The following is a 27664-nucleotide window of genomic DNA, read 5'->3' on the forward strand; positions in this document are numbered from 1 at the left end:
CTACAGACTGATTCTTTTCTAAAGGCAGAAGGCCTCTGTTTTGTAGCTTCCTCTCCCAAGTGCTTGCACAGGTTTAAAAATAGGCGGCTTTACCCCAAGCTGCATCGCAGGGATGAGATTTGCGGTCCTAACAGGCCGTGCAGATTGCCATTACTTATGCCTGACAAGCCTACCCTCTGATGTTTCCATGCTGGCCTATTTTAACAACATAAGCTGCTGCTGCCGCTCCCGCTGCTACCGAGATGCGAATTTCCAAATTGGCTGAAAAAGCTTGTCCTGGGGTTATAGTGAGGTTCCCAGAATGCATGTGGGCTGTCTAGTCTCCGGTACAGGATAGATAGAATACAGAGCCAAACAGTTGCAGACAAACATTTTACCTGAGCTTGTTAAATGAGGTAAACATGTCTACACTTGTGTAGATATGGTTCCCAGTGGAGGTTTGGTCTGCATCTGAGCGTGTCGGCCTTTGAAAGATCCACTCACCTTTATGGTAGAACGGCTTCTTCATGCTGTCGGGAAGCCGGGCTTTACGCTCAACACCGTAGCCATGCCGCGGGCCATGGTCTTCATGGTTATACCTCACGCCGTCTCTCCTGGCAGCCTCGGCCGCCATTTTATCCCGCATTGCCTTGGCACGTTCTGATTCTAGTGCAATGGCCTTCTCCAACAGGGACAGGTTACCCTTCGTCATGTCAAACACTTCTTCTGACCGGTCCGACGTCACGGAAGCTGTGTCCTCATCAAAGTCCCGGAGGTTGGTGTGGTATCGGTTGTCCTGTGCAAAACTGGAGAATGCCTTGGAGCGTGGGCTCAGCTGCTCCTCAAGCTTCATGAGATTGTCCATGTCGGAATAGTTCCTATCAAGCGTTCGTCTGTCATCTTGACTATGGTGGAAATCCCCATAGCTGTGATGCTGGGGCTGTTGATTGGGATCCCCGCATGAAAAATGATTTTGCTGGGATGGTCCGTTTCGATCAGTGGACTTTGTTTCGCTTAGTTTCCGAGCAAGATCGAAGCATTGGTTTCTTAGGCACTCCAGACTGCTTAGACACACTTCCTCGTCGCTGTTTTCTATTTGTCCGTTACTATTGATCTTAACTTGTCCATTACCACCATTATGTGCGTTTCCCCCATTGTGAGTACAGTCATTTTCATCCCCATTCCCGGCTGTACTGTCCTCAAACTCCTGTCCATCTAAATTGTCTGACAATACTGCACCGTGACCTTGTGCCAGAAGTTTAAGGGAGTCCACCGTCTCCCGAACCACATCACTGTCAACGTCCAAAGTCAGGTCACCCCTCTGTGTTTCATCCCCTTCCCCCTCTTCTTCTTCCTCCTCTTCCTCTTCCTCCTCCTCTTCCTCCTCCTCCTCCTCCTCTTCCTCCTCCTCCTCCTCTTCATCCTCCTCTTCCTCTTCATCCTCCTCTTCCTCTTCCTCTGCGCTGTTAGAGGAGTTGCTGTTCATCTCGGATTCTGTCATGGCTCGGTTGGCGGCATCTTCCGCGATCTTGCCCAGGTTGAGAAGGGACTTGGCCACGAGTTCATCGTAGTTCTCGTACTCGTCGTTGTTGTTGTCGTCCTTCTCCGTCGTCGGGCCGGATTTGGCACTGCCACCACCACCTCCGCCATCGCCCTCGCCCCCCTCGCTGCTGCTCATCTGATCGTCCTCTGTTGGAAAGAAAGAACAAACGTCTTGTAATTTCATTTCCGTCATTCTATTTTACTGGTAAATCAGATTTCTGGGCTTGGTCCATCTAAATTGGATAAGGAACTCTTTGCTTCCCCTAATAATTTACTTTGAGAGTCTTAACAGCAGCTTGTGTTCTGAATTGTGAATCAGCACAGGAAGTTAAATATAGTGGCTGGGGAAAGTTCCAGAGAAAGATGCTCTGGTAAATGGGGATCTATGAAACTAGGGAATATATCTTTGGCAAGTCTTCTTCTTGCCCTTATTTCCTGGATGTCTTTAGAAACAGAAATTCACAGGTCTTACGATTAATAATATTACTGAAGAATTCTGTAAATAGTTGCAAATGAGATAGCATTTTAGTCATTGTTCAGCAGTGTGAATCAAAACACTGTGAGAAAATCTTTGAATTACATTGAGCATTTTTTTTTTTTTTTACAGGAGAGTCTAAAATATGAGAGATAATATGGTGTTCCATCTGCAACACGATGAACCCCAGTCAGTAGCTATTCAACGTTTGCTAGTTAAGTTCTTTTTTCATTCAATCATCAGTATCTTTAGAATTCCTTTCACTGCCTAATTGATTCCGACAGGCTGCAAAAGGTTACTGAACCTCTTCTGTCAGTAATTTCAAGCACTCACTCCTGGAGCACTTCCAATCTCTCCTTTCACATTTCCGCCCTGAGCCGCCAAGAGCACATCGCTCACGTTGGCGTCACATTTGCCACTTGCATTCCTGCAGAGAAAATGAACCCAAAGGCCCCCCACCCTCCCTAAACACAGAAATAATAAACAAGAGTTTGACTTCTGGTGGGAATGAATGAATCACGAGACAAAAAATAATGACAATAATAAAAAACAGTGTTATTTGTTAGTGATGAAAAATTAACTATGACCAGGCTCAAAGACGTATCAGTGATCAACACAATTACGTGAACTTGACTGTATTCATCAAAACAAAGTATGCATACAAAAACAATTGTGAATGTAATCCAACTATATACTTTGTACATAGACTAAACCCTCACACTGACTTTCCTTCACTCACATACTGTACACACTCACACACACACTCCAATCTAATGAGAGCAACACAATATTGGTGCTTGGGGGGTGAGGGCTTTAGAGCGGGAAGAGGGAACAGTCACGAATGACCAGGCACACATTTTGACAGTGGAAGGCTTCTTACAGCAACCTCCTGCACCAGGGGTTTAATTTTTGATGGTATGAAACATGGCACAGGAAAGCAATTTGAAGAGCAATCAAGGTACACAAAAGGGATATGGAAGCGAAACAGATTAAGGAGGGAACAGAGGGACTGCCCTGCCCTGAATTGGCTTTGGATTAGCTACAGAGATGTGCATGCCACTGAGAAACACAGAGAAGCTCCAGAATGTCACCTCTATTACATTTAGGAGATTGGAATCTGCCCAGCGACCATCCAGTACGGCTGTCTTGGGGCGAATGGGGAACATGGTAATGATGCATACAGAAAGATTTTTCTGCCTTTCTAAAGGAAAATGCTGCAGATTAAAATGCTGTTGAATCCTTCTATTCCAATAAAGCAAACACAATGATTATAGAGCTCAATGATGAGAAGGATTTGGAGAATTCATCAGGCAAGAGAACACCTTCCAGTGACAACAAGACGCACTGTGGCATGTCCATAGCACTTATCAAAAAAACATGGTAATCAGCGTCTACCCATGGAAAGAGAGGCTGTTGACAGGCTGAAGAGACAGTGGCAACAGTCCACTGTCTCAGTGTTACGAATAAGGCCTCGGTTGTGGGCTCTAATGAACACCAGTCTGTAGAGATTCACATTCTGCAACGAAAATAAGAGCATGGCTGCTGCTGCTGCTGCGATGCCACATCAACACTTTGGGTGGGTAGAGCTACGCGCCAAACAGGGTTAACACACTTCTCTCTCAGAGCTTCACTCTTAATTGGACTTGAAGGCACTGTCAGGTCCAATCGTGATGCGGGGGTGCAAAGCAGAATCTGCTGGAGAGAAACCTGCCAAATCTGGTCTTGGGCATGTCGGGGGGGGGGGGTAACATATGGGGCAGGAGTTTCTTAAATCCCAGTCCCAAAACATAGATGGTATTTCTGTTCATGTCTTCAAGAAAGCCATAATTACACTGAGGATTTGATTGTCAACATCTCTAATATATTTAAGCAACTGAAGATTCCTTTGTCATTAGAAATGATTAGTTTGTTACTTTCTGTTGCTTACAAAAAATAATTATGGTTCCAGGTTTAGCACTAATGGCTCTACTGTTTCTGGCAAAGGTCTTCTGGAGAAAGCTGAAACATTTCAGTGGGAAATAACTGCAAAGTTGGATTCTGCTATTCTGATAATTTCACTGTAATTAAGGTATTAAATATTTTTAAGATGAACTCTATTAAAAAACAAGAAAGCAGCAAACTGCTGCAAGTGCACCACTTCTCCAGCATCTGGTGGGTTTAGACTACAGTAAGAGTTCAGTAGCACTTTGAAAATGTGCATATATATGTGAGTAAAATGTGAAATGAATAAATGAATGAATCACATAAAAAATGACATTAAAAAATAACCTGTCACTGTAGGAATAATACATTGTGGGGCCTCAGCCATGCTGGATTCAGTATATTGTGTCAGGTCTTTTATCTTTTTCCAATGAAAAACACAATCAGTGTTTGAACATCATGCCCAACTGCCCCAAACTACTTCAATCAGCTCATCAAATAATGAAATATAAAAGATATGCAAACACAGTACTTGAAAAATAATGATAGATAGATATAGTGTTAAAAACATTTTTTTTAACTTTTTGAGAAGAATGTTTATTTGCTTTCTGATGGAGAGTTACATGAGAAGATTGATACCAGTATCGTCTGTACAGCCTGGCTTCACTGACACATTGTCACTCTGTGCCTGATACTGGGAAACGAGGCTCCCTTTTTGTTTGTATGAGATGCACGGGGCTTTCAGCTAACTGCAATGTAAATCCATCAGCAGCAATACTGAACGCTCAGAGCAACTGACATTTTGCTACATTAAGAGCGAGAAAGTTTGCTTAGGAAGAAGGTCAGGGTGCATCATTACCAGGGCTTGGTCTGTACGGTAAATCAGCACTCAGCATTTCGTTGGCTTAGCGAAGCTTAGCTTCGCATAAAGACTGGAAACATGGAAACAGTTAGCCTAACTCTGTCCAGAGGTAACAAAGTCCTCCCATCAGCACCTCTAAATCTAATTAATCACCAGTTTACATCTTCTTTGTTTAATGCATACAAAACAGTCGGGGCACTGTCACTTTCTGAAGTATTGACTCGTGGCCTGGCAGCTGAGCCAAGACATAACCCCCAATTTAATGGTAAATTGTCGTTTTTACAGTTTGGGTTAAACAAATGAGATACAACATGTTAATACTGAGAGTTAAGAATGCTGCTCCTGTGAGTGGAATTTTTTAACTTTGGACAAAGCCAGGCTAGCTGTTTCCCCTTGTTTCCAATCTTTGTGCTAAACTAAGCTAACCAGCTGCTGGCTGTAGCACTAACTTGACTGCACAGACATGTGAATGGCATCAATGTTCTAGAGCGTTCAACACCAACATCTATCTACTGTGTTTTAGTACAATATGAAGAGAGTTATCTCACCTTGCCCTTGACTCTGCTCTCCTTCCTCCTCCTCTCCCTCTTCATAGTCCACCTCCTCTACCGCTTCCTCCTCTTCCTCTGCCTCCTCAACCCGCTCCTCCTCGCCCTCTTCCTCCTCTTCTTGCTCTACCTCTACCTCCTCTTCTTCCTCCTCCTCCTCTTCCTCACCTTCTCCGTCCCCTCTCTCCACCTCCCCGTCTTCGTGCTCCATTTGCTCTACGTTGTAGTCCATATAGCCTTCCACCTCCTCTTCTTCCTCCTCCTCCACCTCTCCCTCTTCCTCCTCCTCTACCGCCCCTTCCTCCTCCTCTTCCTCCCTGTCGTCCATCTCCTCGGTCCCATCTGTCTCGTAGCACTCCTCCATGGTGGAGTTGTCCATGTCATCTAGGTAGGTGCTCCTCTTGGGGGACGTTTCCAGGGTTTGCCTGTCTAGACTCTTTCTCTTCTTGGCCAGGGGGCAGCCGTACACACTGCAGAGGAGAGATAACAGAGCAGCCATTAGCTGTTAGCCTCACCTGGCCATAAATGCTAATGTTCATTTGCAATCAGGCCTCTGTGTTAAGGTGCCGTGGTTTACAAACTAGAATACAATACACAAAGCAGCAGTGGAACAAGAGCATCTTACTGCAAGGAAAGCAATGCCTCTTAAGTTCTTCTGCTGGGAAAAATATTAAACTTTGCTTAACCAACCTTAATTAGACATGTACTCATTAACTATTGGGCAATTATAATAAAATGCTCCATTTCTTCTTGAAAACAGTTACAAAGTCTCTATCTTTGGAGCAAACAAAGCAGAAGATTTAGTTTATTTTCACATTCATTTATATTCAGGTAACACCAATTTGTTCTTCAGGCAAAAGAAAATCACTGTGCGTGCTCCGCAAACACTTTGTTCCAGAGTGATATGCCCTTGTTCTGACGTGAACCGAGTGCAGCAAAACACAACGGCTTGTCTGGAATTGACTGTAAGGGGGGAAAAGACAACCTGTAGCCTGATTAATTGAATCTTGCCGAGGCACCTCAGGTTTTAATGTATTCTCTGGCTCCCCTCGGCAGCAGGGGGACAGATCTTAATCTGATAATCTGATAATCTGTGTATTCGCTCAGGCTATTGATCACAGGGGTTTAATCCATTTCACTCATCAAACCTCTGAGAGCCCCGAGCTGCTACCCGGCCCCCCAATGTAAGCTGCATGTGCGTGACTTTCCAACGTGTGCTGCTGTTTGTACATTTATGTATGAGTGTGTGTGCATGTGTGTGGCTGTGTGCGCACATTTGGCACATTTGAAAACAAAAGCACCCACACAGTCAGAATTATGATGAGTTCTGCTGAGTGTTTTGGCCATCAAATAAACCCCTTGTCCGGGCTGGAGTGTAAGAGAGCTAAACACGCTTTGGGCATGTTCACTCGGCTGTGAAATATCCCTGGCTCCTATTTTTACAACCTCTGGATGTTTCCTCGGCTCGGCGCTACTTAGAGTAAGACCTGATGTGAATGAATGGCACAAGGCTGTGTGTGAGACTAAGAAAATGGTAGTTGTTAGTCAGTATGTGCTGCTTTTGTTGTAGAGTGGCTACGGAAAAGGCAGTGGTGAGGTGGCGTTGTAGGATAGTGGATCGCAGTCTTAGCAACACATTTCAGTTGCCCCTTTTTTCTCTGTTTTTCACATCAGTGTGTCCCACAGTCCAATATCCTATCCATCCTCCTCTCTCTCTCCCTCCCTCTCTCTTCAGTCCCGGACGTCCATCAGTCAGTCAGGCTACAGTCAGCTGGCAGGCTCAATCTCGCCCAGCCCAGGGATTCCTTAATGGTCTGACCCCCTGCACCCCCCGCAACCAGGGGCCTCATTTCATTAATCTAAGCCCGCATGGAAACTCATTCCCTGCCTGACAGCCAGACCTCTCCCCCAGGGCAGTGTGAAGTTCTGCGGGACAGTGAGGGAGGGGTGTGTGTGTGTGTGTGCGCTGCGGCACTGTGATCAATAGTGCTTGTGACCAAACATCTCAAAAGCACATTAAAATGCCACTCATCCTGGCCCCTCCGTTCCAGGGCCCTCTCCAAATAAATCAAGGGCCGGTCCCAGCAGGTTAGCGGCTGCCAAGGCAGGCGGGCTGGCAGGAGAGGAGGATAGGTGAGTGGGAGGAAGGAGGAGGGGGATCAGGGATGGGAAGAGGGAAAAGTGGTGTGGGAATGGGACATAGACATAGTCTCTCACCCCTCCTCTCCCCCTCTGTCTCCTGGTCCAGTCTTCCTACCTTTACCTTAAAAATAAAGTAGTCTTAAGGCAGCGTTTGCTCTCAAGCATTGAGCTGCATAGCTCGTAGCTGACAGGTATTAATGCGACTATACCTCAATACCTCTAAAAAAAGAAGTTGTTGAATTACTATAATTGCTTTGCAACATCAGCTAATGGATAGCAAATAATAAATGCTGGGTTTGTATTTTTTCATTGTATCTTTAAAAGGAGTCAAGTGCACTTCATAATTTTGGGTCAGGATTGTACAAACAAAGCGGCCTTTTGATAACAGAGAGCGGACATGCTTTAAAACCCGACTACTCTAAAAGTTCCACCTACAGTGGAACAGATATTTGGCTTCTGTTTAAAAGCTCCTGCTCATTGAAAGCGACCGCAGAGCATCTTATGTAAATGCCTTTTAATCACACTCGTGTTAAGAGGCGTTGTCAGGTTGTTGTGACACCGTGAGAGGTGTGTTTGCCCCGACGCTCCTCGAGCCCCACGATGACTAAGCCACAGGAAGCCTCCACAGCTCCGCCATCCCACGTTCCCTGGCTCTGTCGCTGTGTGACCTTGGCTACAACATTCGTCATCACAGGCGATGCATCCCACTCACTGCGCTTGGCAATTAAAATTCCAGAAATAATTAGGTGGCATTAAAATTAAAAAGAAAAGGCATTCTGCAGGCATTGTGCAGAGAGAGGAAGAAGATGAGAAAATACTGTACCATTCTAAGTTTCCTTTTGCTTTGTCCCCTGGCAGAATCACAAAATCCTCCAAGAGGAGTGTGCGGTATGAGAGGTAGCAATCAAAGACGAAAAGAGCCTCAGATCACAAAAAGACCACTTCATATTTTATGGAGTGGGCATCCTCAGCATTATAAGATGGAACAAATTCTATTACTGTGTGAACAAGTGGCCCTTTAATGCAAAAGAAAAACCTCCTGGAAACGTTACAGAGAGGGTCCCATTTCTGGAGCATTAATGTGAGGCAGGAGAGTGGAGCGGCAGGAGAGGGAGAGCTCCCGTTTGGCTAATTTTGGGCGACAGTTGAGCGACTGCTGGAATGCGACAGCGTTCCATGCCGCCTTTATTAGCAGTCATATTAGCGGCTGTTCTCAGCAGGGGCAAAAGCTTTAGCCAGTCATTAGCATCACACGCTATTTGTCTCCCTGACACAGGGATGAGACGGCTGTTGCCTTTTCCTCTGCCTCCTCTCACTGCTGCTTCTTTTCTCCTCTCTCTCTCTCTCGTCATCTCTTCCTGTCACCCAACATTCTCACCTCATATTTCTCCCTCTCTGTTCTCACCTCACCTGCTCCTTTTGCCACCATACATCCACTTTCTCCACCTCCTCCGTATGCTGTATATTTTAGAGTATAGATTACCTCAATCCCTCTCTCATGCCAATTTATCTCTACATTTCCACCACTTACACTTTCTACCCTTTTCCCATTTTCTCCTATCTCTCCCTCAACCTCAGCTCATTGTTGTCTCTCCCTTCGCTCTCCACGGAGCAGACTAGAGATGGAGGGAATGCACCACCTCTGGCTGTGCCCCCTATCCAGCAGGAGGATCTACAGACACGTGTGGCAGAGCCCCGTCTCCATGGTGATACCCTCCAGAAATCCATGAGGGATTCGCCATCCTCACAGCAAGCCAGTGAGGAAAAATGAGAGAGAAAGACAGACAGGGAGAGAAAACGAGAGGTGGGGAGGAAAAATAAAGGCTATAGGAGCGAGACAGACAGCAGAATGTATGTTTTTTGTGTGTGTGTGTGTGTGTGTGTATGTACCGCTTTTGTGTGCACGCAAAATTGGGAAATATATAGTAGAGAAGTTGAAAAGAGAAGGAGAGATGTGTGTGTGTATGAAAGAGGAGAGAGGATCATTTCAGAGCTGTCAGGCTTCTCCCGCTAGCAGGGGAGAACAAAAGACAGTGTCTTGGTGCAGGAGGCTCAGCGCATGGCAGACGCTGCAATTTGGGGCGTTTTCTGTCGTCTCAGGATCCCTGCTCACATATCAGCTGCTATGGCTCATTCACACACACACATACACACACCTAAAACTCATGAAATATTACTTCATAGTGTCGAAATAATCCTCAGTGTCAGGGAACCATATATGATGTGAGTGTGAATGTGCTGAAATTACATGTCCACTTGGATTTACACAAAAGTCCTCCTAATACAAGACATTAAGTGTAATCTTCTCATGTTTGCTTGCATATTTCAACAAAGCACGACTCCAAATTCACCATTTCTTAACGATACAATGGTATATGTGTTTTAGACCGCAAGCGCAGTAGTGAAGTAGCAAAGAGACATCAGTGCCCAACAGACATGCTGTTCACCTCACTGGTTCAATAAGCCGGTTGTTGCCCATTCACTGCCCCAGCTCCAACATTTGTAGCCTGCAGCTAATATATCCAGTCTTAACTCAAGTCAAATACTCACATCAAGCCTCCCCAGTCTCAGCATGAGATGGCAGTGGCTAGTAATGACTCTAGTGGACATCTTGCATGTGCCTTGCAACATCTTCCTGCATTCTTTCCTCACTCCTTGAGCCCATTCAAGACCTCATCTGCCCCCTTTAGCTTCTATTATCCATATCTGGCCGACTACTATTCACACTCAATGGCTGTTTGTGCACCTTACTGATACTGTCCCATCAAGGAGCTGTGGTGTATTTGGTGGGGGATGTGGGAGCTGTGAGCATTAAAGATGGGATGAGACAAGTCAGAGGTGCTCGGATAATGGGCTATTTTGTTTTTGTTGCTACAACTGATGAGGTACCAAAACTCTGTAATATGATAGGACAGGCTATGGAATTTTAGAGCTTGATGGTCACAATTGTGAAGACTGGGGTAGAGGTGAAACGATGAGTCTACAAAACATTTGACATACAATTAACTGGCAATAAATCTGATAAATGAAAAGCAATCAAAGCAAACACTTGCTAACATTTTTTTTGCTCCACTCTTGTCTTTTCTGTTTCTGTTTAAACTACGTATCTTTGGATTTTGAAATGCTAGAATGCTAGTCAGACTAAACAAGCAATCCGAAAATAATCGCTAGGTGCTGTCCTTACTGTACCTGTTGCTGTGTATTCTGATTTAAAGAAAAAGCCTACCCCACAAGTGATATTTAATTATTGACACCCCATGTTACGTTGAATTTGTGAAGAAAACTTTGGTGTTTTAAAGATTTAGATTGGATTCACCAATGTCACACAATGATAACTGAGGCAGTGGTGGACCAGCAGCTCCTGTGTTCAGCAAGGTAAAATAACTCTTTGACAATGGAGTTTGGCTTTGAAGAGAGCATAGATTAAGTTTCACTTTCAATTCAGTTCCTGTCAAAAAAAGGGCTGCCTCTTTGGGAAGTATTGAGCAAAAGATTGAGTAAATAAGACTTGGATTATGCTACAAGACTGGTGTGAAAGTTTGAAAATAGTATGTTTTGATAAATTTTTACTGTTGTTACTTCAATTCATCAAAATCTTTTCACCGTTTTGGATTCTTCGTTCACTGGAGGCATGTGGGGAAAACAAATTTTTCTTCATAAATTCAACGCAACACAGGATGAGTTTTTGATATACAGTTGATCATTTGGGGGATGAGGTATTCCTCTAATTTCCACAAAATGTATAACACAGGTGTAGAAGCCCCTTCAGGTAAAAATGTACTGCATGATAAGTATTTATGATATATTTTAATAATGATTTAATATGTCAAATTCTTTAGCATTTCTGTTTGTAGCCTCTGAGTTGAGTGTCACAATTAGGTTGGGGATTTTAAGATGTATCAGGTAGAATATTGAAATGTGTATCATACGAGCTATTTTGCATAATATGGTAGTGGAGGTCCTGGGCAGGAGAGCTCATCCAGCAGCAGATACTGGGGGCGTAATGCGGCTATCTGTCATGCTGCAGCTAAATTCACTCCTGGATTAGCCAGGTAAGGAGTCTTTCCACCAGCGTAATGACTTCAATCAATCACCTCAACTCACAGACACACACAGAGGCCAGCTAGTTAGCTGCTAGCCCAGCAGCCATTTTGGAAGAGGAATTCTCTCCTCCAGCTTGTCCATTTGTCTATGTAAGCCACAATGTAGGCTGTCATAATAGTTGTTTATTTGGATGAGCTGACAGAGACAAGCAGATGTGAATGAATAAAAAGTCCAAGGTAAACTAGATTGTGAGCTGATTGCAAATAATAGTTTTTCCCTTCATTCAGTTTTTGCTTCTTACACTGAATAATAGGCAGCGTATTAGTCACAATCTATACTAAGAATCCCTTCATTCACTGGAATGTGTTGCTTATATAGCACTGCAAATATTTTCATTATTTATCATTCTGTTGATTTGTTTTCCTTAATAATTGACTAGCTGTTTGTCCAATAAAATGTCAGACAAATTGTAAAAAAACAGCTACCACAATTTTTTTAAGTCTTATACACACACACACATATATATATATCTATATATATATATATATATATATATATATATATATATATATATATAATAAAATATCACTTAAGACAAACAAATAAAGCAAAATTTCACAGTAGATTAGAAAAAAACTATGGAACATTTGGCTTTTTTGCTTAAGTGGTTTCCTGCTGATTGACCAACTTTAATCATTTCAGCCTTAAACTGAACAACAAAAATGCAAAAGTCTGGTAATATAAATTTTTGTGATTTTTGTCGAAGCCCATAAAAAGACCAAAACCTAAAACAAGTTTATCTAAACAAGTACTGCCTCTTCAGCAAAAGCTGGATATAGACATTATTCCTCCATTCCATAGAGCTCCTTTGTTGTCCAAAAACTGTAATAACCACATTATTGAGCCACACTGATTATTCATTCACATGCACAAAACATTGTTTTATGCTCTTATTCCAAAAAGACAATATTCCATGAAGCTCTTTACATGGCTAATGAAAATGAATATACGCGTTTACATGCAGCAGTGCATACTGTGATTAGCATGCCCTAACATAAAGTTTATCGTTTTTGTACCATTTTCCTTTTTTTTTTTTTTTTTTGACATCAAAAAAGTATATTTACAAAGTTCTCAACTGGTAGCGGACTTGTTAAACTGTGCAAACACAGCCTCACTCTTTCCTTCCTTCAGCCACTTTCTTGAAAAGGTCAGTGTTGTGATACTTGCACATATCCGAAAATCTGTTATTATCCAAGTCTTAAAACAAGGTGTGTTTCAGCTTCTGTCCAGAAATGTGGGCATTTCTTTTGGGCATGCATCTCCATCCCAGCCCTGCAAACTGTTGGTTAATTGGTTTGTGTTTGGAATATTTGGGTCATATTTGAAATTGAAGTATTAATGTGCATTTAAAAGTAGTCAGTGTTGCACGGGATGATGTATTCCTCATCATGAACAAGGCCACTGAAGGTCATGAGTTAAAATGTGATGTAATAAAGTACAGTGTCCATTTATTTTAGGTACGTTATACAAGATTTTAAAGATATATGTCAGTAGGAACCAACTAGTAGGTTGTGAGCCACAGACCAGCTGGGGAAGTGGCGCTTACTGAGAAACACAAAAGCGCAACTCGGTTTTTGGTCTTTTTTGTTGACAAGATATAAATATAACTGAACTTATCCTTTACTGTAATTCTGGCATAGAGACCAAAGAGTCTGCCCTTCCCGTGTTACACTGTGATTCCCACTCTGCGTCATGTTTACCAGGCTCCATCTCCCCAGCAGAGGAGGAGGGCGTTTTTTGACATTGATGTAATTTAGTTGGCAGCTGCTCTGAGGGGAGGGCTGGCCGGGGGTGGGAGGGGGAGGTTAGGATCGTGGAGGGCTTGTGGGGGTTCAGGGGTTAGAGGTCAGGATGTGCCTGGCCTGGAGCTGGCCCTAAGCAGCTGCCCACCCCCTCGCCCAACCCCAGATCCCCCCTTCATGCCCACGTCCCCCTGGCACACTCCGCACTCACCGCACATGATCTGTTATTCCCTTTGATGTCTTTCCTCGGGGAGGCGGTTATAAAAAAAAAGAGGAAAAAAAAGGAGGATGAAAAAAAAGCGTAAACACCACCTGTTTATCTGACGCCGGGTAATGTCGGAAAGGTAGTCTGCAGGCTTGTCATAATATGCACGGGAGGCAAATAAGGGGGGAAAATTACAAAGGGAAAAAATAAACAAATGGCATCAGAGAAGAAGGCATGACGAGGGAAGTCGCATGTGCATGCCACTGTAAATTTGGTGGTCCTGGTTTTGAAATGCTTTCAAAATGTGTTTTAAATTGCATTAGAGGTTTATGTGAGGACAGAATATGCTGTTGGGAAAAAAAGTACTCTTTAATGTGCTAAGAAAGAGACTGTGATGAAGAACAGTCAATATCGTATTGTTATAATATACTATCATTACACAAATGATTGTAGTTCTACAAGAGAAGGACCAATCTCAGTCCAGCTTCATCATACTGTTGAAATGATAACAATGGTGTCAGAGCCAAACTGAAATGAACCCCAAGGCTCCACATGCAGTCTAAAGTGTATAAGCTAATGACAGAGCTGACAGATCCAACCAACTCTGTTCTTTTCACCCTCAGCCCACACTGGCTTTTTGGTGATATAAAGCTTTCCCATTAAATATGGAAATTTCCGTTTCGGTGACAGATACTTCACAGAGGGGGGTTGATGGCATAGACGGTGTTTTTTTGGAAGGGGAAGTGGCAGATTTTGATTAATGCGACCTTATCTGGTTCTGCACATGGAGGCAGAGGGGTTGCTGAGCTTGGCGGGGGTGGATGGCTGCCTGTTCTCCTCTTCTTTTTTTCCCAGGCCTCTTTCTCTCCTCTATTTGAAATGGCTTCGCTCGCTCGCTTGCTCTTCGTTTCTGCATCTGCCTTCTCTCCATTTCCATCCTATTGTTGTTAGCGCACTCATCCTCTATCTCTATTATAATGTAAGCTGTGCTTTAACGTCTTGTAGTTCTTCATATGGCCTTCTGATAATTCTGTCTGATTTCCGTCTTCACCCTCTGTCCCCTCTTCACCTCCTCAGTCTCTTCATCTCTATATCTCTACTTCCTCTTCCTATCCTGCTTATACATTTCCCTGCTTCTGTTAAAACCGCTCATCTCCCTGCTGCTCCATTCTATCTTCAATTTCATATCCTTTACTCCTGTCCTGTATCCTCTCCCCCTGCCAGGCAGAGAGTGCGCTGCAGCGGTGCCGCTTCCCCCTGTCGCTCCATCACCACCTGGCCCAGTTCCAATGCTTTTAGTGAGAGCTATCAGTCAAGCTATGAATAATACAGGCCCAAGGCTGGCGTTAGCTTGCTAGCTAGCTATGTGGAATCCAAATGAGGTCTACAGCAGGAAGAGAGCACTTGACTTTTAGCTCGCTACCACGCTCTCCCTACCAAGACAGGCAATTACTCAGCCCACAGCCCCAGCTGCAGCCGTGGCAATCATAAACGCAACCCCTCACATCCCCGTCTGCACACAACACACACACTTTGCATGCATGTACAAGCAGACAAGCACACACCCCATCTCCTGATCCAAATAATACCAAAAACATTTCTATGCAGAGACACAGCATCTAAACAACTTTTCTTGCTATACATGACAGAAAATCCATAGTACTATCTCTCCTGGCTGTGAGAGGAGAAACAGCGAACATTCAGAAAATGTCCACAAAGTGCATAGTAAAAAGCACAAAGTATTTCTGACAGTGATTTCATGGAGGATGATGATAAAATCAGGGCGTTGATTGTTGGTGAAATACTCCTATCTGTCTACAAGATATAGCCTAGCTAAGTGAACAAATACTGTAAAGATCACTTTTATTGCCAAGAGAAAAGGTTACAATTGTTTTTATCTGAGAAAGAAACAAGTAATTTAAAGGGACAGTTCACCTCAAAGTAGAAAATACATATTTTTACTCTTACCTGTTGTTCTATTGTTTTGGTGTGAATTGCCCAGTGCTGAAGATACTGGCCAGAAGGATGTCTGCCTTCTCTCTAATATAATGGAATTAGATGGCACTCAGCTTGTGGAGCTCAAAGTGCCAAACTGGCTGTTTCATGTAGGAACTATTTTCTTTCTACCGAACTACACTTGTCAACTGTGTCACCACACAGAAGGAAGAGCGCGAGATGTTAACATTAATGGTGTCCTCCTTGGCTGAGCTGTAATGTTAGCTAACTCAGTGGTGCTAGGTAAGCTAGCGCTAAATGCACGCTTACATTCCTACATGAAACTGCTCACAACAAGGTCCAGGTCATGATATCTGGAAAGAGACATTGCTGTTGCTGTTATATTCAAGAGAGGGCAGACATATCTCTGAGACTAAGCAACTCACACCAAAACAATTTAGGTTGATAAACAGCACTACAGGCAGGAGGAAAAATATGTATTTTTCTATTTTGAACTGTCCCTTTGAGTTAAATGTTCAGTGAGGAAAACTGAAAACCAAATGCCACCAAAGGAGCTCTTTATGACACTCTGGTAGTCTATATTTCAGACACCACTGAGCTACAAAGATCTATTAATCAACAGCGGAGTTACTTCATCATCTCTTATCTGTTGATTAACAGGAGACATGTCGTCCACCTTTATCGCACTTGTTCCACAGTTATGGCAGCAGGCTGAGAGGGCTATCGCATGTATCAGGCATATGACACATGTACGGTCACGTAATTAGTTTTGCACCGAGGCATCCTTAGGTGACAGTGTTAACCCATCCATCATTGCTTCTAATCATTCGTTGGTGGAGTGTGGGATGTAATTACAGAGTGCTAGGCAACGTCAGGCTTCACAGGTAAAAATAGTCATGCAGGATGAGAGATTTCTGCATGTGTTTGGCATGTGGGGTGTGTGCTCAAGGTGTACGCGTGTGTGGGCGGTTGGAGGTGTGTGTGTTTGTGTGGCTGTGGTTGGGTGTGTGCGTATGCATGCCTGCGTGGATTGTGGTAATGAGATCTAGTTAGTGATGCTCCAGAGTGTCTTATTAACAAATAATAACAGCACTCCTTTGTTTTTTACCTCTCCTCCCATCTATTATTCACACCTCACAGATTTACTCATGATTCATTTATAGGAGCATCTTGTGCAACCTAGAAACTAAATGTCACCCAAAACATCACTGTCAGATGGTGCTGTGTGTATGAGCATGTACATAATGGTTCTATGTACGAATTGTGTTTGTGTTTGTGCATGTGCGTCTTTATTTCATTGCAAGGGTCTGTCCATCCTAAATATGTCCTGAAGCAGATAAACAGGAATAATACAACACTGCCACAGCAACACTGTAAAAAAAAAAAAACTGGGACTTTTGCAATCTAGCTCCATCCGTATATGCACACACAAGTGGGAATGATAGAGTGCTATTGAAATAGATGAGTTGGATCTTGCCGGATCAGTAACGAGGGCTGCAGTGAGGCCATTCTGCCATTCAACCCCCCTGTTGTGAAATCAGCATGACGCTCTGTGTACTTTAGCTGGATTCTCTTTCCGCTGAAATTGCCAGGTTGGAGAGAGGCACTCAGCTGGGAACGCTGCTCTACATGTGAAGTAGGTTGTGTGTGTGTGAGGAGCTTTGGAGATGTGTGTGTGCGCATGTGGCTTGTATGTCTACATTTGTGTCAGTTCACATTCAGAGAGCCCATGTAGGTGTGAATGTCCGTGTGAATGTGAGTGTCAGTGTGCTGCCCTTTGCCACTCTTCCCTCTCTCTCCAGGTGAAGAGCCTGAGCTGAAGGCTCTGCTCCAGTCGAGGCCTCTTGAAGCCAGGCTGGCAGCACTTTACCCAGATAGAGGTAAACCTACACTACGCCATCTGTCTTAGCAGCAAACACTTAGTGGACCATCAGACAGCAGCCACAAGTGGTTTGGCACCAGCAGGCAGCAACGCCCTACGCTGCAAAGAACATCAACACTAACAAGTAATTTAATGTATTCTTCTGTTGACCCCTAGAACATTGTTTTTCTCTTAATAAGTCTGCCAAATCTGTCAGTCAAGTGAGAAAATGTCAGTGATGCTTATAAGCGTAATTCAAGAAAACACTGGTTTCAGTCTCACTTTAGTTGACATTTACCACTGTTCCTGACTACACATATACTAATCCTGAAACACATTAACACATATCACAGGCAGAATATTTTACTTGTTTAATGAAAGATATACAATTTAAAGGACAGGATGTTATCCTATAATTTTCTAATTGTCAAGAAAACGCTAAAAAAAATTTGTACTTTCGTGTTTTAAAGGGTTAGTTTGGATTAACCCCAGTCAATAACATAAACAAACCAACTGATTGAGGCAGTGGTAGACAACCAGCTCCTGTTATCAGTGAGGTACAATCACTGTTTTTGTCAATGGGATCTGGATTTGAAGAGAGCACAGATTAAGTTTCACTTTCAGTTTAGTTTCCCGTCAGAAAAGGACTGTCTGGGAAGTACTGAGTAAATGAGACTTGGATTATACTACCCAAGTTATGTGAGTATGTTGTTTTGATCAAGTTTTGACTTCAATTCATCAACAATTTTCTTCTTTTTGGATTCTTTGTTCACAATGGAAGCAAGTGAGAAAAACAAAAACTCACAAATTCAATGTAACATGGCGTGAGTAATTTCTATTGGTGATAGGAATTGATACGATTTTATTGATACCAGTGCTATTCTGGATTCTGCTTAGCGGTCTGACTCTTTACTAACTCCCTTATCGATTCATGATCAATTTTGTGTGGACAAAGTCAGCCTACACATTTTCCGCGTCAACTGTTTTATTAGTCTGAGTACAGTGTGGTAACAGAGTAGAGAAAAAACATGCATGTGACTCAGGTCATTACTAAAAATGGATTAAATGGTAGAATATTTAAACAGCATGTGTTTCATTTAGGTTTTCTTGGTCAAAGAAAAATCGGCAAAACTGCATGCGTGGCACTTATGTTATTATAACATAAAATATTTACCCTCAGTGATGGATGCGCTGCTCAGTTGGGAAGCAGTGGCAACAGCGCGTGAGAGTGTCAAACATGTCATTCCTGGATTAAGCCCATATTGTATAAAGAGATGTCTCAGCATAATGCCGTTGTTTTGAAATGATCATTTTACAGACATTACAACCAAAGCTACTCTTCTAAATGTTTCTTCCTCTCTGCCATGACTCCTTCTTGTTGCACGTTTTCAGCAGCATATGCGCATGAGTTTGACATCATTGTTTTGCAATGCGCATATATCAGAAAAATGTCATCAATGAAAGGAATTGATAAGCTCTGAGGCATATTCTAATGGAATGGACCATTTGTGCCATTTCTAAGTTTTCATCCCTTGGTTTTAGTCAGTTATGGTTATCAGTTACAGGCATTGAGTTGTATTAAATTGTAACACAGAAATTGTAACAGTAGCCCAGGGATGCTTGCCATATTTACTGGAATTTATCAATCTAGTCCTGAGTGGTATATCTGAGCTTTTCCAGCTTTGAAAGTACCATTGCCTCCTCAACTCAGCATCTATGCATGGAGGAGAGCTAAATTTCCCATTATAATCTCTAGGTTTGGACACACACACAAGCCTTCATAAGTGGGATCAGGTCACTGTTGGTTTTGGCCGTTTTAAATGCATCTGTTAACAGTAACAAAGATTTCGCATATCACAAGACCTACACTTTCAAACCAAATATGCACTGATAAAAGAACAGTTTCTATGGAGCGACCACAGTAGATGTCCATCAGCTATTTTTTGCCTTACAATGTGTACAAACCAATGCTGCTACTGTTGAGCTCTTCCACTGTAGATACCCTGAGACTCATTGTGCCACTCTGCTGGTTGCTTGCTGCTCTCATATCAGTCTGAGTGCTTTGAGAGCATGACATAGTAGGGAGAGCGGAGATGACTGTGTGCGTGTGTGTGTGTGTGTGTGTGAGTGTGTGAGTGTGTGTGTGCGTGTGAGAGAGAGTGAGGGAGTAAATAGCATCCCAACTGTAGAGATGGCATTTAAGTGTCTCTCCCTTTGCACTCCAATAGTACTGCAGACCCATTACCTCAGCGCGCATGTTTGTGTGTCTACCCGCATCTATGTGTGCGCTTGTGTGTGGCTACAAATGTATTTCCGAGCCGTTCCTCCAGTCGTCTCCATGCTCCCACGCGACTCACCCTCTACCTTTCTGTTCTGATCCTTTCCTCATTCATCATGCTTCCCTCCCTGTCCTCTTGCCAGAGGTCTTTGCTAAGGTGTAATTTAGCTCCTACTGTTCTCTAATTTCTGCCTTAGTCAGGAGGGGCGTGGCTGCCCCCCTGACACCATGGATACAATCTGTCAATCATTTCCCCCAGCAAGGAAATTGCGTTCAAAGTGAGAGTAATTGTTAAGTCTGCCCTGTGTGGGTTGAATTGAACGCCCTCTCGGTTTGGCACAGAGAAAAATATGTATTCAGAGGCAAGGCCAGGTGGATTTGTGAGGCTTTTATTGTTGCTAAGAACAAGGTGAGGGCTCTCCTCATCTCACCTTTTGTCTTGTCTAATCTCTTTGCCTTTCCTTTACTTCTGTCCTCATTACTCCACCCAGTTTCCAAAGGTATATTTTTAATACCACTGCACAAACACTTCTCCTCTATCCTCCTTTTCAATAATTATCAAAGCCTTCTCTGCTCAGTTACACCTCCCCAACCTGCCCTACCTCTGTCATGTCCACTCTTAAAAATAATTGTGCTTACTGGAACCATATAGAGTTCTTCAGCTTGTTCCCATAGGTGAACCCTTTTGGGTTCATGGTAGAAACTTACATAAAGGTTTGACCTGGAACCATTTATTGTGTTTTACCTACCCTTCTACTGTGTAATGGTTTCACCCAGAACCCTCTCTGGGGATTCTATCAGAACCTTCCCACCTTGTAGACCTCTGCTCCACTAATCATGGCTTTTAATGTAAAAGGTTGGCCTGGGGTCAAGACAGCCACATCCAAGAGCCTTGGGCTTCATCACAGGGCTGTGATCCAACACAACCCACAACATGGTTCACAATCATGTTTTTAGGGGTTGGAGATTTTGTAAAATCATTACTACTACAACCTTTACTTTTTTCAATGGTGTAGTAGGGTTGGTAACCAAAACTTCGTTCCAAAATAAGAACCAAATGCAAAATGTTCGAAAAAACAAAACAACAACAAAAAAGGCAGACAATGTAGTACAGGGTTCCAATATAGTCATGGTCAACATTTGAAAACATTTCCATAACTTCTAAGGACCCATAATAAAAATAAAATCTTGCCCAACTTGCCTTGTGTTTTTAAAAAGATATCAGATCCAAACATAACTGCCATGAAAAGAGAGGTGGAACATGGGCAGAAAATGAAGAGACAGAAAAAACCCTTGCATATTGTAGAGCTATGTTATGTCTACAGCTACAGCAAACAGATTTGCCATTACGTTACATGATGTGGAAGGTTAGCCACAGAAGATTACTTCAACAAATTCATTATACACACAACAAAGTTCCACGATTTTTCCAGGCCTGGATAATGTCAATGGGTATTTCCATTACTTTTCCAGGTTTTCAAAAACCATGGAAACCTTGGCAGTGCATGACATTAATTGATGGGAAAGATATCAACTATGACAAAGCACAAGTAAAATGAACCAATTAAGGGGATTTCAGATACATCTATGTTTAAAAATACCAATGAAACATGAGTAAACTTTTCGATATATGAGGGTGAGGATCTTTTAGCACCCATGCTTTCAACAATCCCTGATGAATTCCTTCTTCTAAGAAAGAGCCATTTGGATGAAGAAGGTTCTTAATGTAACTCTTAGTCTTATAGAGATCCCTTGAGGAACCCTTTCTTCTTATGGGTTTTTTCAGAACCAAAAAGTTTCTGGGCAGAACCTCAGCCCTTCCAGAAGAACCCTTATTTCTAAAAGTTTATCTTACCTATGGGGAGGGACAGATAAAGGAAAGCCACTCACAAAATGGGGGGGTGCAAAACAAGCGTTGGTAGCCTGTTGTCTCTTGCTGTAAAAATCACACTGTTTATCTCAAATTCACTGTAGATGGCTCTGTGATAATATACTGTAGTCCCTCCTAGACCCATCCTATCCACCACACAATACTAACCTAGAAAGCCACCCCTTGGTGCGCTGGCAGAGGCACAGTGACATACACAAGACGTAGGGCTGTAGAGGTGAAAGCAAGAGACTGAAAGTCTACTTAACATAAACATGTTCAGTGAGGCGGCTGTTACAATTCCTATTTGTTAAAGTCCTTGAAAAGCTAAAATCAAAACGGGTGAGCAGGAATGTTGAAACAGTTCCTCTGCCTTCACTCTCCTGGTTAAATTATTGAAACCTACTTTAGAAAACACTTGAGTCCCTAGTTACCTTTCTGTTCCTCAGAAAAATGTTGATTTATTTTCATGTTTCCCTTTCATTCCAGGAGCCACTTACCTCTGTTTGCCAGCATGTTACTGAATAAATGTTCAAATTGTGGATTTTGGCATTCCAGTACAGCATATTCAAACTGCAGAGTTTAAATAGCGCACCACAAAACAAGCTCGATCAAGGACGTCAATTCCCAAGATGCCTTGCGCCAACATTTGCTTATAACTTCCCATGCCATTTTTAATTATCGTCAGCCACAGTTGCTTGTTGTAAGCACCTCAGTCAATCACCTGTATCAGCATTGACTAATCTGGGATGCAGTGCCAACCAAGCCTTGTTATAACATCTTAAACATAAATGACCCATTAACCTTTGTTCATGAGCAGATAAATCAGAATTAACAAGATGTCCACTCCTTCAGCTCAGTGACCTAACCACTGACCCTGCAACCTTTACGTAGGACATTTATTGTAATCATATTGCTTTAAATGACATGAGAACAGCATCCTGTACAGTATGCAAATCAAGTCCACTGTAGGCTTGGACTTTGAATGGAGAGCTTTTTCATTAGCTGGGCTTTGTTGAAAGCCAGCATCAAATCTAATCTATAGATGTTGTAGCACATAGCTTTGTGGAACTTTGTGGAAAATATGCCTTTCGACGAGGTTCAAACTCAGTGGACAGTGTGCTAAACACTGCCCCTCATAGATACTGTGGCTATGGTTGGCAAGCTTTTAGTTCTTGCACAGCTCATATACAGTTTAACATTGATAAGAGTGGCAGATGTTATCAGCGTATTACGCTAACATTAGCTCCATGACTTGGTTGGAAAATGTTTTCACTTCCAACGTCAAATACAGCAGCTTGGTCAGGGGCCCTACACTTCAAACTATAAGGCTTTAGGTACCCCTCTAGTGTCAGTTTCGGTCATGTCCATTTTTGCATCAATTCTGCTCTTTACATTCTACATTGTCTTTTAAAATTAACTGTCTTCTTCACAGGACACGTAGGTTTACCACCAAAACTACTTTAGGTTTAGGCAACAAAAACGCCTTGGTTAGGTTTAGAAAAATGGTTATGGTTAAAACAACTGTATTTGTTACAGTACCTTAACAAGTATGTCACTTGACAACCTATTAACTACAATACATGCTTTGAAAAAGTAAAGCTGACTTCTGGTTTTCACAGGTGGAAGTCCAGGATATGTTTGACCTGTCCACCACCCCTCCCTCCCTCCTGCTGGACTCGAACTTTCTTACTCTTTTTTTTTCGGGATGCACCGAATATTCGGTAACCGAATATATTCGGCCAAATATTGCAAAAAAACACACATTCTGTGTTCGGTGGAATAAGTTAAAAGCAAGGCCAAATAATAGCGGCGTGTTTTGGTAACGCAATCAAACAGCGTGCTGTGACGTGCGGAGTAAAATGTCGGCAGTGTGGCGATATTTTACTCCGTCCCTCACTGCACTTGCATTTGCGACTAAAAATAGTTTTGAGCGAGCAAAATAGGCTTAAATCATTCAGCATGCTGTGCGAGCAGCCTACAGATTCCAACCAGCAGCAGAAACCAAAGGCGAATTCCACCGACTGTGGGTTGAACGGGGGTCACAGACACAGACAGTAATGTATTCCTGTCAAATACGGCGGCCATTGGCTTACCGGCGACGGATAAGTCGGCTCCAATAATATCCTCTTCTTGGCGTGTGGACTGCCCAGAAGTACCTGAACAGCCGAGCCAGCCGAACACAGGTATGTGACGTGTCAGAGGAGAAACGAGCTGTTCACGGCCCACAAACCTCACTGCACTTTAGGGACTGTTCTTTACTTATGAAGGGGAGGAGGGTGGCTGGTTGGTTCTTATTTTATTTATTTATTTTATTTTGATCCCCCCTATGTTAATCACTCATTGATGCTGTTTTTGAAGTATGAATAAGTCAATAAGTAATTTATTCCATTGAAATATCATTGATGTATTATAGAAAAGTGATTTATCTTTTCATAAATGACAAAAGGCACATCTGCCTCATTTTCGCTGTGGTATCGGGATACTACTCAGAACCATGATATTTTCATTGGTATCATACAGTGGGATCCAATTTTGGTACCGTGACAACACTAATCTGGAGGGGGTTCATCTGCAAAAACTAATGAAAAACTAAACAACAATATTCGGTATTTGGTACTCAGTATTTGGCCAAGCATTTAATATTATTCGGCTTTGGCTTCGGCCACAAATTTTCATTTCGGTGCATCCCTACTCTTTTTACTATGTTATTGCTATGGGTGGGATTACATCTGAGTTAATTAAAAGAGATGTGCCGGGCTCATATGTGCCGACTGACTTTTTAAAGCCTCCAGCTCACTCTTTTTAAAGTGAGAATCTTGTGAAAGGGGTCTTGAATATGCACTCAATGGATACATACACGCTATCGTGGTGGCATAGATTGAAGCCTAAGCTACATGTCACAAGCAAAATGTTAACACCAAAACCAGCAGTCGATCCATGCAGATAACAACATTACTGTTGTATGGTGGTATAGTACTACTTAGTTCTTGTATTATAAGTGTACAGAAAAATGTAACATTAAACTGTTATTTCCTTCTGGCAATCCTATTTGGTCACTTATCTTATATACTTGATCTTACTTTGATAGAATTTATTAATACTTTTAACATTACAAGAATAAAGGTGCTAGAGTGTTTACCAAATGTGATGCTAAGTCCAAAAAAGTTAATAACTTAAAAATTATGTCGAAAAAGGTAGCTTCTCGCAACCCTAGAATTAAGATAAAAATATTCAAATGAAAAAAACACTTCTGGTTGCTGATAAGTAGTGCTTAACATTTGATTTAACACTAAAAATTAAAACCCTCAGTGCAAGCAGACAGATGTGCGACTCAGAGCAGCATGTGTCACTGACACCAGACTCAGAGCGCAGTGGACCGGTGGAAAATGTCACCATCAGCATATTATTTTACATCAATAAAATCTATTTTATCATTATTTTGAGTCACACTGTTGAAAGAATTTAGTCGTCTGTGTTCAAGCAGGATAATAGGTCTCCATCCATTGCCTCCATTCTATTTCCTTGTCGGAGATGTTTAATTTTTTAATTACATATCCCTTAACTCACCAGTAAAGAATACCTTTGTCCATTTCAAATACCCCCCCGATTTACCGTGAAACTTTTTTAGGCAATTCATGCAACAACTAGACCAGATGACTTCTTTACTCGGCCTAATGGGGTTAGTGCTGTATTCAAGGTCCCCCAAAAAAACGGGAGGAAAAAAAAGGCAGAATATTCAATTTTTTTTCCCACAATCGAATCCCGTGCCATCCAACGAAGCTTCGAAGCTTCAAATTTTTTGGGTCAGTCCTAACAGTGTCGCTCTTACTACGCTCCAGCATGTAAAGAAATCCAAAGCTTGACAGGCCTGTTGTGTTTAATCACAGCTGCTAAGGTTATGACTGGACAATTACAGTTTGGGGGAGGGGTTTAGCGAACAGTCAATTGTGCCACCAGATCATATTATGGCTCTAAAATGTCCAATAATCATTTGTACAAATGCTGCTAATCCCTGACGTAGACATGTAATTGATGGTAGCTTACAGAGTATGCACACACACGCATATACAAACCCGCTATAGATAGCCTTAAACCTACCCTAACTCCCATGTGTGAGCGTCTACAGAGTCTTATGGCATTTGCAGGGCCTCTAAGGATATTCAAACATTCAAAGGCTGCGTGTGAAACGAACAGAGAGGTGGAGGATATGGATGGTGCGCCGCCGTCTAAAGGCGAGTGGGGAGAAAAAGGGGGGGTAATTAACATATTAATGACCCCACCTTCCTACAGCTTCTGTCGGATAGTCCAAACACTTTGATAAGTATGCAAATGAGAGCCGCACCATCTGAAGAGGGAATTAGCTCTGCCAGAGACAGCCGAGAGAGATGGGAGGGGTAGAGTGAAAGAGGAAGGTAGGAAGGAAGGAAAGGAGCAAGGAAGGGACAGGGTGTTGGGGGAAAAGGGGGAACTAAAAAGAGGCAGGACGGATAAGAAAAGAGAAGAGGAATGTCAGGATGAAGAAACAGGAGGAAAAAGAAAGGAGCGACCAAAGAGAGAGTGTGAGATAGGAGGCAGTCTCAGGCGTGCTGATGAACTGATATCCTCATGTTTGTTTTAGTTGTCTTTAATTATCTGGCGTGCACATTTGGTAAATGTGCGTGTGTGTGTGGTATTAGACAGAGGCACAGGGATAGAGAATGAGAGAACAGACTCTTTCTTTTCATCCTTGTGCTCTCCAGCTCACAGATCGATCAGCCAGTACCCGTCAGCCCTGCAGTGATGTGCAGAATGGCTGCAGGAGCTCTGGCCGGTCGGCATACAGGCTCAGCAGGGGGGGCGGGTGGCTGAGGTGGGCGGCTCGGAGTAACGACCCCGAGCAGACAAGGGCAAGTAATTATAACACAGACTGATCTCACTCATTCTATCATTGAGGAGAATGGCGAGTAATAAGGATGAGGGAGAGCACCATGGGAAAGCAAGTGTTCAATGTGGGTGAGACAAAGGGAATGAGAGAGAGTCAGCGCCACTATATGAATGTGTGTGTGTTGGAGAGACACCTTGTGTGAACAGCCAGGCCAGGGATTCACCGACATGCTCGTCACGTTCCACAATTATGTTGAATAATTAAAACGTTTCATTAACTTGATCATTTCCTGTTCGGCCATGTTTCAGCTCTGACACCGGCAATTAAAGCCGGGGCCGGGACTGTACGCCTCTCTCATTCGGCCAGTCGGCGACAGAGGACAACCTTATGTCTTTTGTATGAAAGCAGAAATCTGACAGGGGAAAAATGAGGGGCTTTAGCAGTTATCCACCTTACTTAACTGTTCTCAACACTTCAGTGCAAAAGCACACCAGGGCTGACAATGAAATCTACGTGCTCAAGGTGAAATCGTGCAAATCTGGATTTGGTTTCCTTGAATTTTTTTTGATTAATGCAAATAAGGGAGTGAATAGTTTACCTTTGCAAGCCAGCCTTAGGCACTGAGACATCCACCTTGAACACCTTTACATATTGATAGCTTTTACATGGTGTGTAATTTTTTTCTAGCAATTTTTTCTGATACATGCAGTCAAGTGAACAAATACCTTATTTCCTGTAAGCCAGACATCCATCACCTCGCATAATGATAGATTCGGCACTGTTTCATGATGTGATACTGTAAGAACTGCACTTGCTCAACTACACAACACCCAGCGACACAAAAATATCTTCACAAATCGTGGCCTTTGTTTGAAATCAAGGGAATTCTTCACTGTGCATTAACACCATAATTAGCAAAATCCCGTGCTGTCCTAGTTACGTAAGACAGCTCTTTTTGTCTTTTGAAATTGGATTACTGCAGGAGGAGCCATTTATTTCCAGAAATGGGGGGTTGGGGGCAATTTTTATCCCAGTGCCTCTACCATCCAGTCTGTGGCACAAAGCTATCCTCCCCTATTGAGCTCATGCGCAGTACTTAGGCTGTACACCCCAATAAACACGATTAGCATGGCAGACTGTAAATATGCAAATGACAAAAGAGATATGGAGGGGAATGTTTATGCTGTGAGCTTTCTGTCTAGCACAGCCCCTCCTCCACCCTACCTTGTGTATGGAAACCATGATGAGGTTTATCGAGATGGGGTCCCTGTTAAAGCTATCTTTATTTTTTTTCCTTTCATAAAAGAAATTCAACC

The 27664-nt window shown here is 42.8% G+C and overlaps 1 protein-coding gene across 6 annotated transcripts in view; it reads right to left on the bottom strand.

Annotated features, from left to right (window-relative positions):
• Positions 1-27664, bottom strand: part of myt1lb (myelin transcription factor 1-like, b) — a 129232-nt gene that overhangs the window by 39539 nt on the left and 62029 nt on the right. For all 6 annotated transcript variants that reach the window (XM_049595486.1, XM_049595488.1, XM_049595490.1 and 3 more), the window contains 2 exons: positions 5327-5796; positions 484-1668 (listed from right to left, as the gene is read on the bottom strand). In XM_049595486.1, coding sequence (XP_049451443.1) covers positions 484-1668; positions 5327-5796 — 1655 coding nt within the window. The remainder of the gene's footprint in view (positions 1-483; positions 1669-5326; positions 5797-27664) is intronic.

This window comes from Epinephelus fuscoguttatus, linkage group LG14, assembly GCF_011397635.1.
Source record: "Epinephelus fuscoguttatus linkage group LG14, E.fuscoguttatus.final_Chr_v1".
NCBI classification, from domain to species: domain Eukaryota; kingdom Metazoa; phylum Chordata; class Actinopteri; order Perciformes; family Serranidae; genus Epinephelus; species Epinephelus fuscoguttatus.